The 15,099-nt window shown below is 58.8% G+C and overlaps 2 protein-coding genes across 2 annotated transcripts; both read right to left on the bottom strand.

Moving 5' to 3' along the window:
- Nucleotides 1-4,225: 4,225 nt before the first annotated feature.
- MMP15 (matrix metallopeptidase 15) lies at nucleotides 4,226-9,868 on the bottom strand. Its single transcript, XM_082289865.1, has 10 exons — nucleotides 9,415-9,868; nucleotides 7,991-8,139; nucleotides 7,615-7,737; nucleotides 7,198-7,505; nucleotides 6,808-6,969; nucleotides 6,463-6,686; nucleotides 6,194-6,332; nucleotides 5,800-5,950; nucleotides 5,570-5,685; nucleotides 4,226-5,319 (listed from the first exon to the last, which is right to left on the bottom strand). The coding sequence occupies exons 1-10, from the start codon at nucleotides 9,520-9,522 to the stop codon at nucleotides 4,883-4,885; spliced, it is 1,917 nt and encodes a 638-aa protein (XP_082145991.1). The 5' UTR covers nucleotides 9,523-9,868; the 3' UTR covers nucleotides 4,226-4,882.
- Nucleotides 9,869-10,685: 817 nt separating this feature from the next.
- On the bottom strand, nucleotides 10,686-15,087 carry USB1 (U6 snRNA biogenesis phosphodiesterase 1; the record flags this gene model as incomplete). Its single annotated transcript, XM_082290086.1, has 7 exons — nucleotides 10,686-11,584; nucleotides 11,875-11,958; nucleotides 12,601-12,706; nucleotides 13,723-13,776; nucleotides 14,408-14,591; nucleotides 14,731-14,882; nucleotides 14,978-15,087. 7 exons carry the CDS (start codon nucleotides 15,085-15,087, stop codon nucleotides 11,480-11,482), a joined length of 795 nt encoding a protein of 264 aa, XP_082146212.1. The 3' UTR covers nucleotides 10,686-11,479.
- Nucleotides 15,088-15,099: the final 12 nt, after the last annotated feature.

Genomic DNA, 15,099 nt, shown 5'->3' with positions numbered 1-15,099 from the left:
TCCTGCATAAGTCCTTGTTGCAGTTCATGTCTAGTGGGAGAGAAAAGAATCTTTGTGGGGAGCCCTGGTTTCAAACCGAGGCAGTTTTCCTTCCCTGCACCAGCTTTTCACCTTTGTGTTCCATTGGCTGGGGCAAGGTCCTGCACTTGGGCACTTTGATCAGGACCTCAATGCTGGGAGCTGCTTTCTACATGAAAGGCAAAGCTTCCCTTTGAAAGCGCGGGTGCTGAAGTACGGTGAGAGCACAGGCTGCAGCTCCTCGGAGCAAGGGATACTCCCTGGGCTGGGCCAGGCAGCAGCAGGCTGGGGCTGGAGCAGCTGGCAGTCACTGTGGTGCGAGCCAAGGCTGGGACATCCCGTGGCTCCGGTGGCTCTGCCTGGGCAGGTGGCAGCTGCTGGCAAGGCAAGCAGGCAATAGGACTTTCCAGAAAGCTTTCTCTATTTGCTCTGCTGCTGGGGCAGAAGAATCCTGTGTGAGTGTCCAGCCCAGCAGAGTGGCAGGACACTGGTACAGGCTTCTGTCCCGGCCTGTGCTTGTCCCCTTGCACTTTGTCACCCTCCGGTCAAGTGGGTCCTGACACAGAAGCACAGAGCTGTGATCATGGAGGTGATAAGCAGGAATAAAAAAAACTGGGCCAAACTCTGCTTCTTGTCCATTCTGCATCTCCCTGGATGTCTTGGGCCAAATGTTGTCATCTTTATAGAGGGATTACACCTCCAGGGCGACGTTAATCCTCTGCAGCTGTTGTCTAATGTGGGGCAGGCAGTGCTGGAGGCAAGGGAAATATTTATTTTGAGTTTTACCACTGGCCACCGCCCAGGAAAACCGAGTGACGGGACTGGGGACTTTGGCCACTTTGCATGCAGAGAGAGCTGATGTTCCTGCCCTGCTGGTGCCTGCAGGAGAGGGGTGAGAGCTTCCCCTGGCAGGCTGCAAAATGGGACCACCCAAGCACAATTTTACTAGGATATGGGAGCAATTGTGCACCCTGAGAGCTTCCCTGGGATGCAGTAGGAAAAGCCTCAGAGGCGCTAGAGGTGAGAAGATGATGGATGCCAAGTAGTGCTGAAGCATGACCTGCAGCCCATCTGCTTCACCATCACTTCATGTGTTGCCCCTGCAGCCCCAGAAATGACTTTCTGTGAGATGAGGTGTCCCAGCACCCCACAGAGCAGGCTGAGAGCTGCCCGGTGGCTGTGAGGGGAGGCGAGGGGCATGAGCCCCACACACATGTGCCGAGCTCAGTGTGGTTGGTGGGTGCATCCCACCCTCAGTGGGGCTGTGCTGGTACCGACCCCTCCCCAGGCAGCACCCAGAGCCTCTGCCCTGCCTGCAGCATGCCCAGCAGCAGGTTCAACCCCTCCCGGGGCCCCGCAGCCCTTCCCTCCATCCCCAGCATTGCTTCCTCCGACCTTGAGCTGGCCGGTGGCCGCTTGCTGTATCCCAGCCCCAGTTCTTCCTCTGCACTGAGCCCGGCTTCCTCTGTGTTTTCCGGGTCCTTTCCTCAGCGCTGCACAGGGGATCGGGCCCAGGCTTGCAGAGGAAGAGGAGGATTCTCCTGAGATGGTGCCAATCAGGCAGAGAGCCCCTGCCAGCCCTGGTCACCCCTTCACCCACACCCCAGCACAGCAGGGCCTGGAGGACACTGAGCTCCCGGGGTCTTTTCCAGGTCAGGCTTCTCCAACCTATTTTTGGGAAGCAGGGAGCTGCCTGGTGGGAGTGGATCCTGCCAGGGCTGTTCAGTGCCTGCCAGGGCCAGGTTCAGCTGGACTCACACTCCCCCGTGCTCCCAACAGCCCTGGCCCTTATAGCAGGTGCCTGCCTGCCCTCCCTGTGGCCAGAGGTGAGCTGACCCCACTGTGGGTGTGCAGGGCAGCACGGGAGCCTCCGACAGAGTCTGGGCGCTGTTGAAATGCTGAGCTTTGTCTCCAGCGGGGTGCCTTACTGCTGTCCATGAGCGTTTCCAGATGGCCCTGGGCTCCTGGCACCAGCCCTGCTGCAGCATCCGGGGAAAAGTGGGAGGGGGTGGGAAGTACTGTCCCAGCTCACTAAGCGTGGCGGCCTGGGCCTCTGCTCCCAGCATCCTTAATTCCCGCTGGAGAATTGCTCCCAGCCCCTGTCCCACCCTGAATCAACAAGGAGGGCCCTCCCCTGCCATGGCGGGGATACCATGAGCTGCTGGCCCTGGGCATCTTTGTCCAGCTCTAGCTTTCCCTGCAAGCCAGGTGGCCTTCCAGGTACCAGGCTCTGGGGTCCCAGCCTTGCACCCTGTCAAGCCCTCTGTACCCCCAAGAGAGAAGGGAAACACTGCTGCCGTGGGAAATACATCTGTTGTCGGAAGTGCATCTGCCCCGGGAAGTGCATCCAGTGTGGGAAATGCATCTGCCGTGGGAAATGCATCTGCGCTGGCCTCTGGAGCAGTCTCTGCGGGGGTGGAAAGAGTGAATCCCAGCCGTGCTTTCCTCCTGCCTCGCCTTTTGGCCAGGTTCATGGCTTTTGGCAGCTCCTGGTGCCAGTCTGGCCCCAGTTCAGGGCAGGCTGGCGTGTCGAGCTGCCCCATGGCCAGGCTCCTAGCTCAACAGAATTGTGGGTCCTCCCTCACCTCTGGTGAAGACCCACACAAGCACAAATCTGGGCAAAATGGTCAAAACCGAACTGAAAGTTAAAAGCCAAGGAATGTGACCCAGCAAGGCCTGGCTGATGGAATACAACAGCCCTGAGCCACTTGGAGACCTTTTTCCACCCACTCCCCCCAATTCCTCAGGGGTTTTCTGTTCCTCATTTTGACTTCTCGCTTGGCTGCAGCGATGTGCTGAGTCTGAGCCAAGCGTGTTTTCCAGGGAATCAGCTCATGGCTGGAAATCGCTGCCCAATGTGGGCAGGGATGGAGGCTGGGGCAGGGGATGGGTGACTCAGGCCACAGGGTTCCCCCCCAGCACCAGGAAAGCGGGTGAGAGCCAGCATCAGTCCTTCCCTTTTACAGTAATTAGTGCCTGATGAGTGGCTGGGCAGCTCAGGGTAATTCAGTGCTGGGAAGTGGTTGTAGCAGTTGGGAACTGAGCCAGCAGCTCTGGGCCCTGGGGAGGGGGAAGGATGGGGGAAGCACAAAGGCTTCATATCCTCATCCATGAAGTAGAGAAACCCTTCCACCAGGGCTGGCAGGAGGGGATGAGGGCAAAGGAGCAGCTGGAGCACCAGGGCAAGGGGAGCAGGTCAGGGGTGCACCAAGACAGAGGTGCCTGGGGAAACGAGGCAAGGCACAGGTGCTGGCACAGTTCTGGCTCTGGTCCTGCTGCACGGGAGGCTGGAGGAAGCAAGGATGATGGCTGGAGTCAATTCCCACATGGGGACACTCCCCAGTTCCATAGGATTGTCCGCACAGGGATGGGTCAGGCTCACACAACCCCCTTGCCCAGCACAGCACAACCAACCTCCCCACCAGGGCAGCAACTGTGCCAGCCTCTGCTGCCCACCCCAAGGCTGCACCTGCAGAGCAAACCTGGCTCTGGCTGCCACCCCTGTGATCATCACATCACCAGCGGAGGCAGGGACACCAGGTTACCTCCATCGCTGCCTCTGTGGTTTGGTTTTTCTTCCCATTAACAGCTGAGCAACATTTTTCCCCAGATAAAGCCAGTTTCCTACCCCTGAAGTCTAATCTTTCCCACTCCCATGATTATTTCCCTGATCTCTGCAGCAGTTGTGACTCCTCCCACCTTCCTCTACCGAGACAGCAGTGCTGAGACAGGATATGGCCACCCCTTCCCCCCAGGAAGCTCACCAGGGCCGTGTGGGGACAGGGAGCTGAAGCACCCTATGAAGAGGCTCCGGGAGGGTCCCCCAGCTGCTGGCAGCCCCTGCCCGGGGAAGGGAGGTGGCCGCCCAGGGCTGAAGCGCGGTGCTGGCTGGGGGAGAACAAGGCACCCTGTGTTCCCAGCGAGGCCCTTGTCACTGCCATGGGAGCTGCTGAAAGGCTGCTCTGTCCACTGGTGGGGGTGGGGGGGTTGCTTTAGCTGACCCCCCCAAAGTGGCAGCCCCAGGGCAGGGACTGCTGCAGGGACATCACTGGCCATGCTGGCCCCTTCCCTACATCCCCTAACATGGCACCCGGTCCCCTGGGGGTGCCAAGCAGGGTGACCCCCCAGACAAGCCCCGGTACCAGGAAATCTGCCCAGTCTCTCCCAGGACACCCCCGCGGCAGGAAGGATGACGGCACCACAGCTCTCCACACACCCGACCCGTTTAATGGACATACAAGGCGGCAGTGCCCACTGCCCTGCCCACAGGGCCACGTGCCCCAGGGCTCCATCCCACCGTGGCAACAGCAGGGCCCGGACTGAGCTGAGCACCAGCAGGGTTGCAAAGGTGGCATCTCCCAACTCACGCTGTCTTTAGGCACCACATCCCTGTATCCCCATGGTTCAACAGGAAACACAGCCACGAGCTCAGCCCTCCCTTCCCCACCACTGCAGGTGCCAGCGGCTGAGACCCGCCAGCCCGCAGCACTTGTGAGCAGCCCCCAGCCCGCTCACTGCCCCAGCTGCAGCAGGCTTGCACAGGAGGAAGGGACCCTGCAGGGACCCCATGGCAGAGGCAGGCATGTGATGGGTGGCAGCCTGAGGGTCACGGCTGGGGGGACGCACAGGCACTGGGGACAAGGCAGGGCCTGGATGCCCTCCAGCCCCCCCATGACCATCCCCGGTCCCAGCCCGGCTGCTCTGGAGGGGCTGGGGGGGTTGGGCATCCCCCCTTTTCTGAGGCTGGAGCCATCAAGCAACAATGGGGTAGAGGGACCAAGGCCGCGGTGAGGGACAAGGGGAGGGGGTGTCAGGTCCATCTTAGCACCATGGTGGTGGGGGCAGTTGGGGGAGGGAGCCAGGGTCAGACCCACTCCTGCAAGGAGCGCTTGCAGTACAAGAGCATTCGGGGTGCGCCCTTCCTCTGCATCTGGACGATGACGTAGATGAGACCCAGGATGCAGAGCAGCAGCACCAGCAGCACCAGCACCATGACCACGCTCATGGTGCGCGTGTACTCATCGATCTGCACCACCACGTCCACGTCCCTGCCTGGCTGGCCATCTCCCTCGCTGTAATCCTCATCTTCCTCCTCCTCCTCCTCACCTTCAGTCCCCCCATCCCCATCAGGGTTGAAGGGGGGTCGGTCCACATCAGGCCAGCGGGGATTGGGGTCTGGGACCAGCTCTGTGTGACAGCCCATGAAGTCCCGTAGGATGGATTTGGGATAGCCTGGCTCTGTCTTGAGACGCTCATTGTCAAATTTCCAGTACTTTGTGCCTCTGTAGAAGTAGGTGGAGGCTGGGGGAGAGAAGATGGAGACAAGGGGTAAGTAGGTGGGCACAGGACCCTGCAGAACCTGGGCACCCCTGCAGATGCCCAAGACAGCAGGTTTTGCTCAAGGACTGGTGAAACCCTTCAGAAAGGGATTCACTGCTGACTCTCAGACACTCTCCCCAGGTGCATCCCATGTGTCCAGGCCATCAGAGAGGGATAATCCCATCCCCGAGACCCCCACCACCACCACCACCCACCCCTCTCCTCTACTTACAGGCGTCTGGGCTGAGGAAGGCTCCCTTGGGTGAGGGAGGGATGCCCACCCAGACAGAGATGGGCTTCGGGTACCCGGGGTCCACCGAGCGCGTGTCCTCGTTGAAGCGCCAGTATCTGGGAAGCAAGGTGGGGAATAGGTGAGGAGCACAGGGGTCCCCACTGCCCAAAATTCTCCCCCTGACAGAGGCCAGGAGGCAGCAGAGCAGGGAGAACTACACAGACACTCACCTGTCGCCACGGAAGAAGAAGGTGTGTCCTGTAGGTTCCCACCAGACGGCTGTGTCTATGCTGTCGTAGGGGATGCCCTGCCCATAGGTGACCAGGGGCTGTGGGTACCCAGGCTCCAGGTTGGCTTCTCGGAAGAGCCAGTACCGGTCACCTAGAGGGGAAAGAGTTGGAGAATGGGGATGAGAAGGTCCTGCCCAGCTACTGTGGCAGGTGCACCGATGGATAGGGATAGCGGCAGATGCCTGTGGCCACCCCAACCCCTTGGGATCACGCAGCAGCTCTGGCTGGGGAGGTGTGTCAGGATGGGATGAAGCCAAACAGCTCTCAGCAGCTTTGTGGGGGGCACTGGGGTCTTGCTTCCACCTCAGCCCTCCCATCCAGCTTCCCTGCTCACCTTTAAAGAAGACGAACCTCCCGTCATGCCTCTCGTAGGCAGCATCAATGTCCCCAGGGAGGCCCCGCCAGAAGTGTCCGATGGGCATGGGGTAGTTGTCCAGCACCCGGTTGTGCCGGACCCTCCAGAACCACCGGCCCTGGAGAGAAACAGGGTGTTGGCAGAGGATGGGGAGGACACAGGGACACAGTCACCTTGCTGAGGGGTCCTCCCACCCATGGACCCACTACATCCCCAAGGAAGGGGCAGGAGGGAGTCCTGGCAGGTACCTTGAACACAAACATCTCCCCACGCAGCACCGCCACCGTGTCAAAGTCCCCATCACAGATGTCAGGGCCATACTGGTCAGGTCGGTCTGGGCTGCCAGGTTTGGGTGGTTGCTCTGGTTTTCCCGGAGAGGGAGGTTTAGGGGGTCTCTGGTCTGGCCTGCCAGGTCTCCGGGGTGTCACAGTGGGCAAAGGCTTGGTGGGCTGAGGGTGCCCATCTGCGGTACCTGGATTGGGCAGGTGAGAGAAGGGATGTGGTGATGCAGAACAGCAGCACCTGTACTTCAGTTTCCCCACACACATGTCCAGAATCCCACCTCTGGGCTGATTCCCCAACCAGCTCCTCACCGTAGAGCTGCTGGATGCCCTTGAGGTCATCCTCGGGCAGCTGGAAGTTCTCCGTGTCCATCCACTGGTAGAAGGGGGCCATGATAGCGCTGGGGTTGCTGGAGTGCTCCAAGCCCAGCGAGTGCCCCAGCTCGTGCACGGCCACCAGGAAAAGGTTGTTCCCTGCATGGAAAGGCACCATCAGCAAGAAGGGTGGAGGACATAACACATAAGGTGGACCCCCGGACCCAGCACCCTGCAACACAGGTGCTCCAGTGGGATCTGCCTGCATCACCCATGGAGGACCTGCTTTCCTTGCCACACCAGCAGAGCCCCTCCCTGCCCCTTCCAGCCTAGAAGGCCACCAGGCTCCTCTGGTCACCTTTACCACCTCCTTGGCCCTCAACTCACCAGACACATCTGCATTCTCCAGCGTCCAGGGCTCATCCAAGTCGAAATGCGTGTCCCCCCCCATGCCAGGGCCGGGAAAATAGGCATGAGCCAAAAATCCCCCAAGGCCATCAAAGGGAGAGCTGTCTCCATGGAATCCAGAGGCAAAGAGCACCATGATGTCAGCCTCCTTCTTCCTCTTCTGCCGGATGTCCTCGTAGGCCACCTCCCGGAAAACCAGCGGCGTGGCTTGCTCCCACACCCGGAAAGCTCGTCGGACAGCCTCGTACGAGTGGTACCGACCCAGCTTCTCCGTGTAGTTTTGGATGCTGGGGATACAGAACTCACTAGGGAAGGCCTGGAGCAGCACTCACTCCCTGAGGGGATTCATGGCTCTCCACAGGCTGGGGGAAGGGAATCCATGGCAGTGTTGGGTACCTGAAGGTGAGGTGGCTCTGGCTCCAGCGCCGCCCTGTCAGTGCGTACCGCTTCCGACGCATGTTGGACTTCATCCGTGCTCCAAACTGATCTGGGACCCCACAGCGGGGACGTTTCATCCACCTGCCAGGAGGACACCGAGCCAGGGCTCAGCCCCCCACAGCCAAGGTCCCTGAGGTGTTACAGCACCCGCAGACAGCAGGGACAGTGTTTTGGCTGCAGAGGTGCAGCCCCCAAAAGGGGAGAAGCAGCTCCCAAGGGGGACAGCGCCCACTTTTCCAGGTGCAGGCAGAGCCCTGGGGCTGTCAGAGAAAACCACAGAGCCCAGGAGTGGAGCTGCCATCTGCTCGAGCAAGGGAACAGTGGAGAAACTCACGCCTTGGTCTCCTCGTCCAGGACGCCGGTGACGGTGATGCCATAGAACTTCTGCATCTCGGCAAGCGCCGCGGAGAAGGTCTCGGCCGAGCGCATGGTGGACATCCGGCGGCTGGGCTGCGGCAGGTATCCGTAGAGCCGCAGCCATGCCTGTGCCAGAGAGCCGAGCGTCACCCCAGCATGGAACAGCCCCACGGCGGCACCTGGTGCTCCCCAGCACCCAAGGGGGAAGGATCCATCCCCCTGCCCGACTGTACCCCAGCCCTGTGTCCCGTCACAGGGGTCACTGCCAGCTGCCAGTGGCAAATGCCACCCCCGAGCAGGCAGCGGCAGGGCAGCAGGGCACAAGGTCCCTGCCCTGCCCTGAACGGGGGGGGGAATCCGGTAATCTTGGGGGGCTGCTGCCGGATGCCCTGACTCCAGGGACAAGGCAGCTGGCAGGTGGCCAGGCTGCCTGCAGGCTGCCCGTCCCTGTCCTCCTCCGGAGGCGTCCCCTGGGAGCTGCTGACGGATGTGAAGCCTGGGACCCCCACCCCGGCCTGCACCCACAAAGGGGCTTCTGTCCTGCAGGGCTGCAGCCCCAGGGCGGGGGGCAGGAGGGTGTTGGGGCGCGCCAGGGCTCTTCCTTCCTGCCCCAGCCTCCGCCTCCTCTTGTCTGCTTTAATTGCATTTTATTTTTATCTTTATTATTACTCTTTTGTAACTTTCTTTTTTCCTTTTATTCTTTATTTTTATTTTCCAAATTAGGGGGGTTTTCCTTTTAATCTTTAAAACTTTTTTCTGAATTCCTTCCAATTCTTTTTCCTTTTCCAAGTCTTATTCCTCTTCCAAGTCTTTTTCCTTTCCCAAATCTTATTCCTCTTCCAAGCCTTTTTCCCTTCCCAAATCTTATTCCTCTTCCAAGCCTTTTTCCTTTCCCAAATCTTATTCCTCTTCCAAGCCCTTTTCCTTTCCCAAATCTTATTCCTCTTCCAAGTCTTTTTCCTTTCCCAAATCTTATTCCTCTTCCAAGCCTTTTTCCTTTTCCAATTCTTCTTCTCCAGCTTCTCCAATCATTTTCCTATCCCAATTCATTTCCTACCCCTTTTTATCTCAAATTCTTTTCCTACCCCTTTTTATCTCAAAAACGGCTTAACAATTTAATTTCTAAAAACATTAAATCTATTAATTTCTTTTACCCCCACTCCCTTTCCCCCAGCAGGGTGGTGGAGCAGACCCTTTATCAAAAGCCCTTTCACCCCCTCCCCCGCCGGGCACAAAGCGCTTCCTCCCCCAGCCCCGCGTCCGCTGCCCGCCACCCCCGGGGGCGACCCGGGCCCCCCCCCGTTCCCCGCCCCGCCTGCACCTGCCCCGGCCGGCGGTGCGGCGAGCCCGCAGGTGCCGGTGCGGCGGTCGGGAGTGCCGGGCCCCCGGGCCATCGCTCACCTCGGCGTTGATGTCCTCGCCCGCCGCCCCCGCCAGCAGCGCCAGCAGCACCACGAGCGGCGGGAGCCGCCCGCCCGCCCGCCAGGGGGCGCCGCGCCCTGCTGCCATTCCGCGCCGCCGCCGGTTCGCGGCTGCCCCCGGCCGCGCCGGGCCGGGCCGGGCCGGGCCGAGCGCGGCGGTGTCGGAGCTACGCCGCCCTCATGGCCCGGGGCCGAGCCGCCGCGGGGGGCTGCGCACGGTGCATGGGCGGCGCTGCCAGGCGCGGCCCGTCGCCTCTCGGCCCGCCTTTTGTGCGTGAGGTCAGGACGGCGGCGCACGGCACATGGGCGGCCGGCGCGGCGCGGCGGGGCCCGGCTCCGCTCGGCTGCGCTACCGCGCTCTGCCCGCCGCCGGGAGCACCGGAGCGGGCGGCGAAAGGCGGGCGCGGCGGCCGAGACGGGGCGCGGCGCGGTGGGAGCGGGCGGGGCGGGGCCGGGCAGGGGCGGGGCCGGGACCGGGGCGGGGCCGGGCAGGGGCGGGGCCGCCCCCCCGCACGTGGGGAGCCGCGGCCGAGCCCCCGCGGGCCCCGCACCGGCCCTGCCGCCACCCCCGCCCCGTCGGGCCCCGCCGGCAGCCGCCACAGCCCCCCGCTTTGCCCCACAGCCCTTGTCCCCTGTCCCGGGGGTCTCTGACACTCGGTGTTACACAACCGGGTGCAGTGCCAGGCCCGGCTGGGGCCGGTGGTTGAGCATTAACCTGAGAGAAACCGGTTTCACTGAAGTCCCCAGGGGCTAAATATATCTCTACCTTTGTTTGTTTTTCCTTCCCCCAAAAGAAACTTATCTTGCAGATCCCCAACCCGGAAACTAACTGGCTAAAGACTCAACAGATTTTTGTTAAGGACTTCAACAAAAGGCTGCTGGCAGCAGCAACCGGCTGCGATGCTCCCACGGACAACAAATCCCAACAAAAATGTATGGAGATGCTCCCACAGACAAAAATTGCGACCATGAGGAGATGCTCCCACCGACAAAGCCACTCTCGTGTGCCAGGACAGGCAGCACAGAGCTCACAGGAGCAGTTACAAACCTGGCCTCATGTGAAGCCTGCAGGAGTTGTGTGTGTAAAAAAGAAACGGCTGAAATACACCACAGACACAATTTTATGACACGAGGAGACAAATTTTTACTGCTCAGAAGTCCCAGACAGACATGGAATAAAAGATTCAGGGCACCACATCGGCATCCTGCTCCAAATACCTGAGAGGTTGCAGCTGACCAACCCGCAGGAACAAAAGGATTAAAAAGGAGCTTCTCCCACGGGACAATGTCCAGCTTGTGATCCCCTGGGTCATCATCCATCTGGGGTGCTGATCACACAGGGAAAAAGTGTGGAGCCTGAGCAGGAGCCACCACCCCTTGATTCACCAGTGGGCACTGCCCTCCCAGCTCAGGCAAACACTGACACTGTCCGTTCCAGGGCTCACCCACACCTGGCAGCAAGCTCTTGTTGTTTGGCAAAAGGATCAGACGCTGAAATGTCTCTACAGAGGCAGCAGCGGTGTGAGAGGGACACAGCATGACTCAGGAGCTTGTCCGAGCTGGCTTACAGTAGGAAAACGCTTTGGCAAGAGGATCCAGCTCCATGTCCTTGCCTCTTGCTACTCAAAACATGCCCAGAGCCTCCCAACAACAATCTGGCAGTGCTACTTCCCACTGTGTGAGACACTCTCCCTTTAGTAGCAGCTTCCCACGCTACCTTCTTCCTCCTTCCCATAAGGCATCTATGGCTTTTGTAGATTTGTTTTTGTTTGTAAAAAATCAGCAGAATTAGCGACCGTGGGATGTCTGGAACCACCGGTGCTGATGGCAGCACATCCAGCAGTGAGGATGAAATCTGCTACAAACATACTTTTCTTCAGCCAGCAGCTCAAACTGGAAGTGGCCCGACTTGAGGGACACCACAGAGACACTGAGCAGGCAAGAAGAGTGTGGAAGTGCGTGACAGCCCACAGCACACAGAGCTGCATTGCACAATGGTCCTTAGTCAAGCATCAGCCTCTTTGGGTCTCCAAAAAGCACAGCCCCTACCTCAAGGGGAAGGAGAAGTACTTGTTCCCTGACTTGCAGCGGATTTGCTCCCATTGGATACGCAGCAGGAATGCTGAGTCCTCAAATCCATCCACAATGTCCTGGAAAATAGAGGCAGGAGTCAGTACCAGGAGGGCAGATCTGGCAGAGGATGGAGTTGGCAGCTCCCTCCTTGAAGCAAGTCACAGATGAGGCCACTTGCAGCTGGGAGCCTCTGACTTCCCTCGGGAAGTTGATTTAACTCATGCTCCCCCCAAAAGCTTCTCATCTTTCAACCCAGTGAAGTTTGTCTTGCTTGAAGAAAATTTCCCACTCTCCACTCTTGGCAGGGAGATGTGGCTGGACTCCAGCTCTGCCCTCCCCCTGCTCTCCACACCACGTGGGGACACACCTGGAGCTCCCGCAGACACTGCCCTTCCAGCCTGCCAGACAGGTCCCCGACGCACCAGGCCAAGCTGATGTGGAACGACGGGTCCTGAAGACAAAATAGGGATAAGAATGTGAGGGCTAAAGGAGGCTTTGCTCGATGCACAGAGCACAGTGGGAGATCTGGCACGATGCTACCCTGTCTGGGATCACAAAGGCGGGAGGATCCCAAAGCTAGGAGTTCCCTCTGCCAACTCAACAGCTGCAGAGCTGATATGGACAGTGCTCGAGGCAAGAGGAGTCCTGGGCTTCCCACCCCAGCCCTTTTGACACCAGTGGGCAAGGCTGCCTGGTTCCCAGTCCCCCTCTGCTCACCTCTGCAGCTGTGGGAGAACCTCTCCGAGCTGGTCCTGGGGCAGGTACATGGGTCACTTATGAATAACCCACACGAGCTCCCTGCTCAGCTCTGGAGACAGACAAACTAGGGTGTGGCCCTTCACAATCCCAAACCTGTTCCCAAAGCTAGTACTAAGCAAAAGGCTGGACTAATGCCCAAGAAAGCTGCCCAAGGCAAAGACACAAGGATTGTCCTCAGTCCCACAGTGCCCATTCTATCCTAGGACAACCCTGCTTCCATGCACAGCAGGGCAGTGACTGCAACTGGCTCCTGTTTATTTAAGTGAACATCTCGCAGAGAACCAGCCAGCCAGCATGTCCAGACTGGCAGGGGACTAAGGAGGAAACGCCTCACCTTGTAGAATGTGGGAAGGTCAAATTCCTCTAGAACGCCGTCCACCTCCGAGACCAGCTCCAGCAGCTGGAAATGCCCAGCAGAGACTTCCAAGCCAATAAATGTCCTAAAGAAAGGCAACAACAGACAGCAAGCACCCTTTCATGCTGCAGAAAGCACAGCCATAAGAATATTTAGCCCTGCATTCCTACTGGGCAAGTTCCCTACTCCCTAACAAAAGAAAATCTTTGGAATGCCAGGTTTAAGTATCCAGGGATGCTGATCGTATTCTGAAGAAAAACAGAAGTAAAGATGTGGTAGCAGGGAGAAGCAGGACTGAATGATAAACCATGTAGATTTACTAGATTAACCCAGTACTTTTTGGGACACAAACATTAATTTTCCAGGCAAAGGATGCACTGGATGGGAACTTCAGCAGAGTGCCGTGCCAATGCAGGAGCCACATTAAAAAAGTGGAAGTTGCTGAAGAGGTTTTACAGTGTGAGAGGAAGCAGGGAATAGGAAGTACCAAGCTGGAGAGATGTGACAAAGAGGTCAGTGCCTCCTCAAGGACTGTTGGGATGACACTTTCTAGAGTCATTTAGAGTCATCATTTCTTCCCCTCCAGGAGGGAAGCAGAAGACTCAAGTGTCACCCAGGTTCCACATCCACTTTTTCCTACCCACAACTATCTTGGGCTGCCTTTCCCGCCAGATTCAGCAACTTTTCACAATTTTAATCACCTTTGCTCTGACATTCAAAAAAGCTTAATGGCATTCTGTTGGAATCAGGCTTCTGAGTTGATGCCCAGGAGAATTAGCACCATCTCAGCTATTTCTCTCCAGCTCTTGTAAGACCTGCACTACAATTTCACGACTGGCACTGCTGCCAAAAGAGGTGGTCCCACTCTGCTCACCCCAGGCTGAGCATGCCGGCTAATGAGACCAAAGGCTTGCAAAGAATCAGTGCCAAAGCTAAAAATTTGTACAGATGGCTGGGGAAAGGTGTGAAATGTCTGGAAGCGATCACATACTGTGTTGTCACATGGCCCAACCGTGGGACAGGCAGGGTGACACCTCCCATCCACCACCACCTTGCTCAGACTTCTCCCAGGGCAGGCAGGCTGCTCCACTGTGCCCTCACCTGGTTTTGTTCTGGTTGGTGTACACCTTCACTTGGTCAGCCACACAGAAGAACCTGAAAAAAGAAAGATCCTATTTCAGCTGTAGGGGAAAAAAAAAAAAAAAAAAAGAAAAAGAAAAAGAAAAAGAAAAAGAAAAAGAAAAAGAAAAAGAAAAAGAAAAAGAAAAAGAAAAAGAAAAAGAAAAAGAAAAAGAAAAAGAAAAAGAAAAAGAAAAAGAAAAAGAAAAAGAAAAAAGGAGAAGATGAGGATGAGGAGGGGCCAGGATTGCTACAAAGCTCTGGAAAGATACAGGCAAATGTATGCTGCAATTGGACGGAATCGGTGCAACCAGAACCTTTCTGGGCTCAAATTAATTCATTCCCCTCCTGTTTCTAACCCTCTGAAGCCTGGACAGTGACAGAAGCCCTGAAGCAGCTGATGCTCAGTGGGTGCCTAAGCCAGATATAAGCAAAGAAACCATCCATGGTTTAGGGGATGGCACAGCTCTAGCCTGATCCTGGAAAGCCAAAACCTGATGTGTATGGTGCCAGATCCTGAGGCAGTGAGGAAGAATCCCCAGGGCTTTAATGTTCTGCCAGCACCAGCTGCCAGGGACATCTTAGGGCGGGGATGCTGGCGAAACACGGATCCCGAGGGCAGAGGAAGGATATGAGGAGCGCTCTCCCGGGGCTCTGCCAAACCCACCTGTGGAAGGCGGCCAGGCGCTCCCTGAGGGAGCGGACGAAGGGCTCTATCCAGTGGTAGCGCAGCACCACGCACTGCGAGAGGCTCAGGTGGAACTCCTCCATGGCAGCCAGCGACGGGACGTAGGTGCGAGCGCGGGACACCAGGAGCTCCAGCAGCTCCAGGAATTCCTCCTGGGCAATGTCTGCGGGGCAGCGCCGTCAGAGGAGCGCCGGCCGCGGATCCCCGCCGGGACCGGGCGGGACCCCGAGGCGCAGCGGCTGAGTCGCGTCCCGCCACGGCCCCGGTCCCGGTCCCATCCCGATCGCGCTGCCGGTACCTACAGGGCAGGTAGACGTGCGTGGCCCAGTTGCCCCGCTCGTGGGGGAAGCCGCGCACGCGGCCGCCGTGCCGGGAGCTGTCATCGCTCACGGCCTCCTCCGGCTCCGGGTCTCCCAGCAGGCCGGCGGGCGCGGGCAGGCGGGGACGGCCGGCGCTGCGGGACCGGAGCGGGATGAGAACGAGGAAGAGGAGGAAGAGGAGGAGGAAGGCCGCGCGCTCCTGCCGCCACCACCCCCACACCGCACCTACCTGGCTCCGGGGGGTCCCTGCGCGCCGCCGCCCCGGCTCCCCCCTTCCTCTTCCTCCTCCTCCTCCTCCTCCTCCTCGGAGCTGCTGTACCCCACCAGCGCGGCGCTCATGGCGCGGCACCC

The sequence above is a fragment of the Coloeus monedula genome (genome assembly GCF_965178545.1).
Source record: "Coloeus monedula genome assembly, chromosome: 13".
Classification (NCBI taxonomy): Eukaryota; Metazoa; Chordata; class Aves; order Passeriformes; family Corvidae; genus Coloeus; species Coloeus monedula.
The sequence above is the reverse complement of the archived record's forward strand: the minus strand, read 5'-3'. Positions and strand labels throughout refer to the sequence as shown.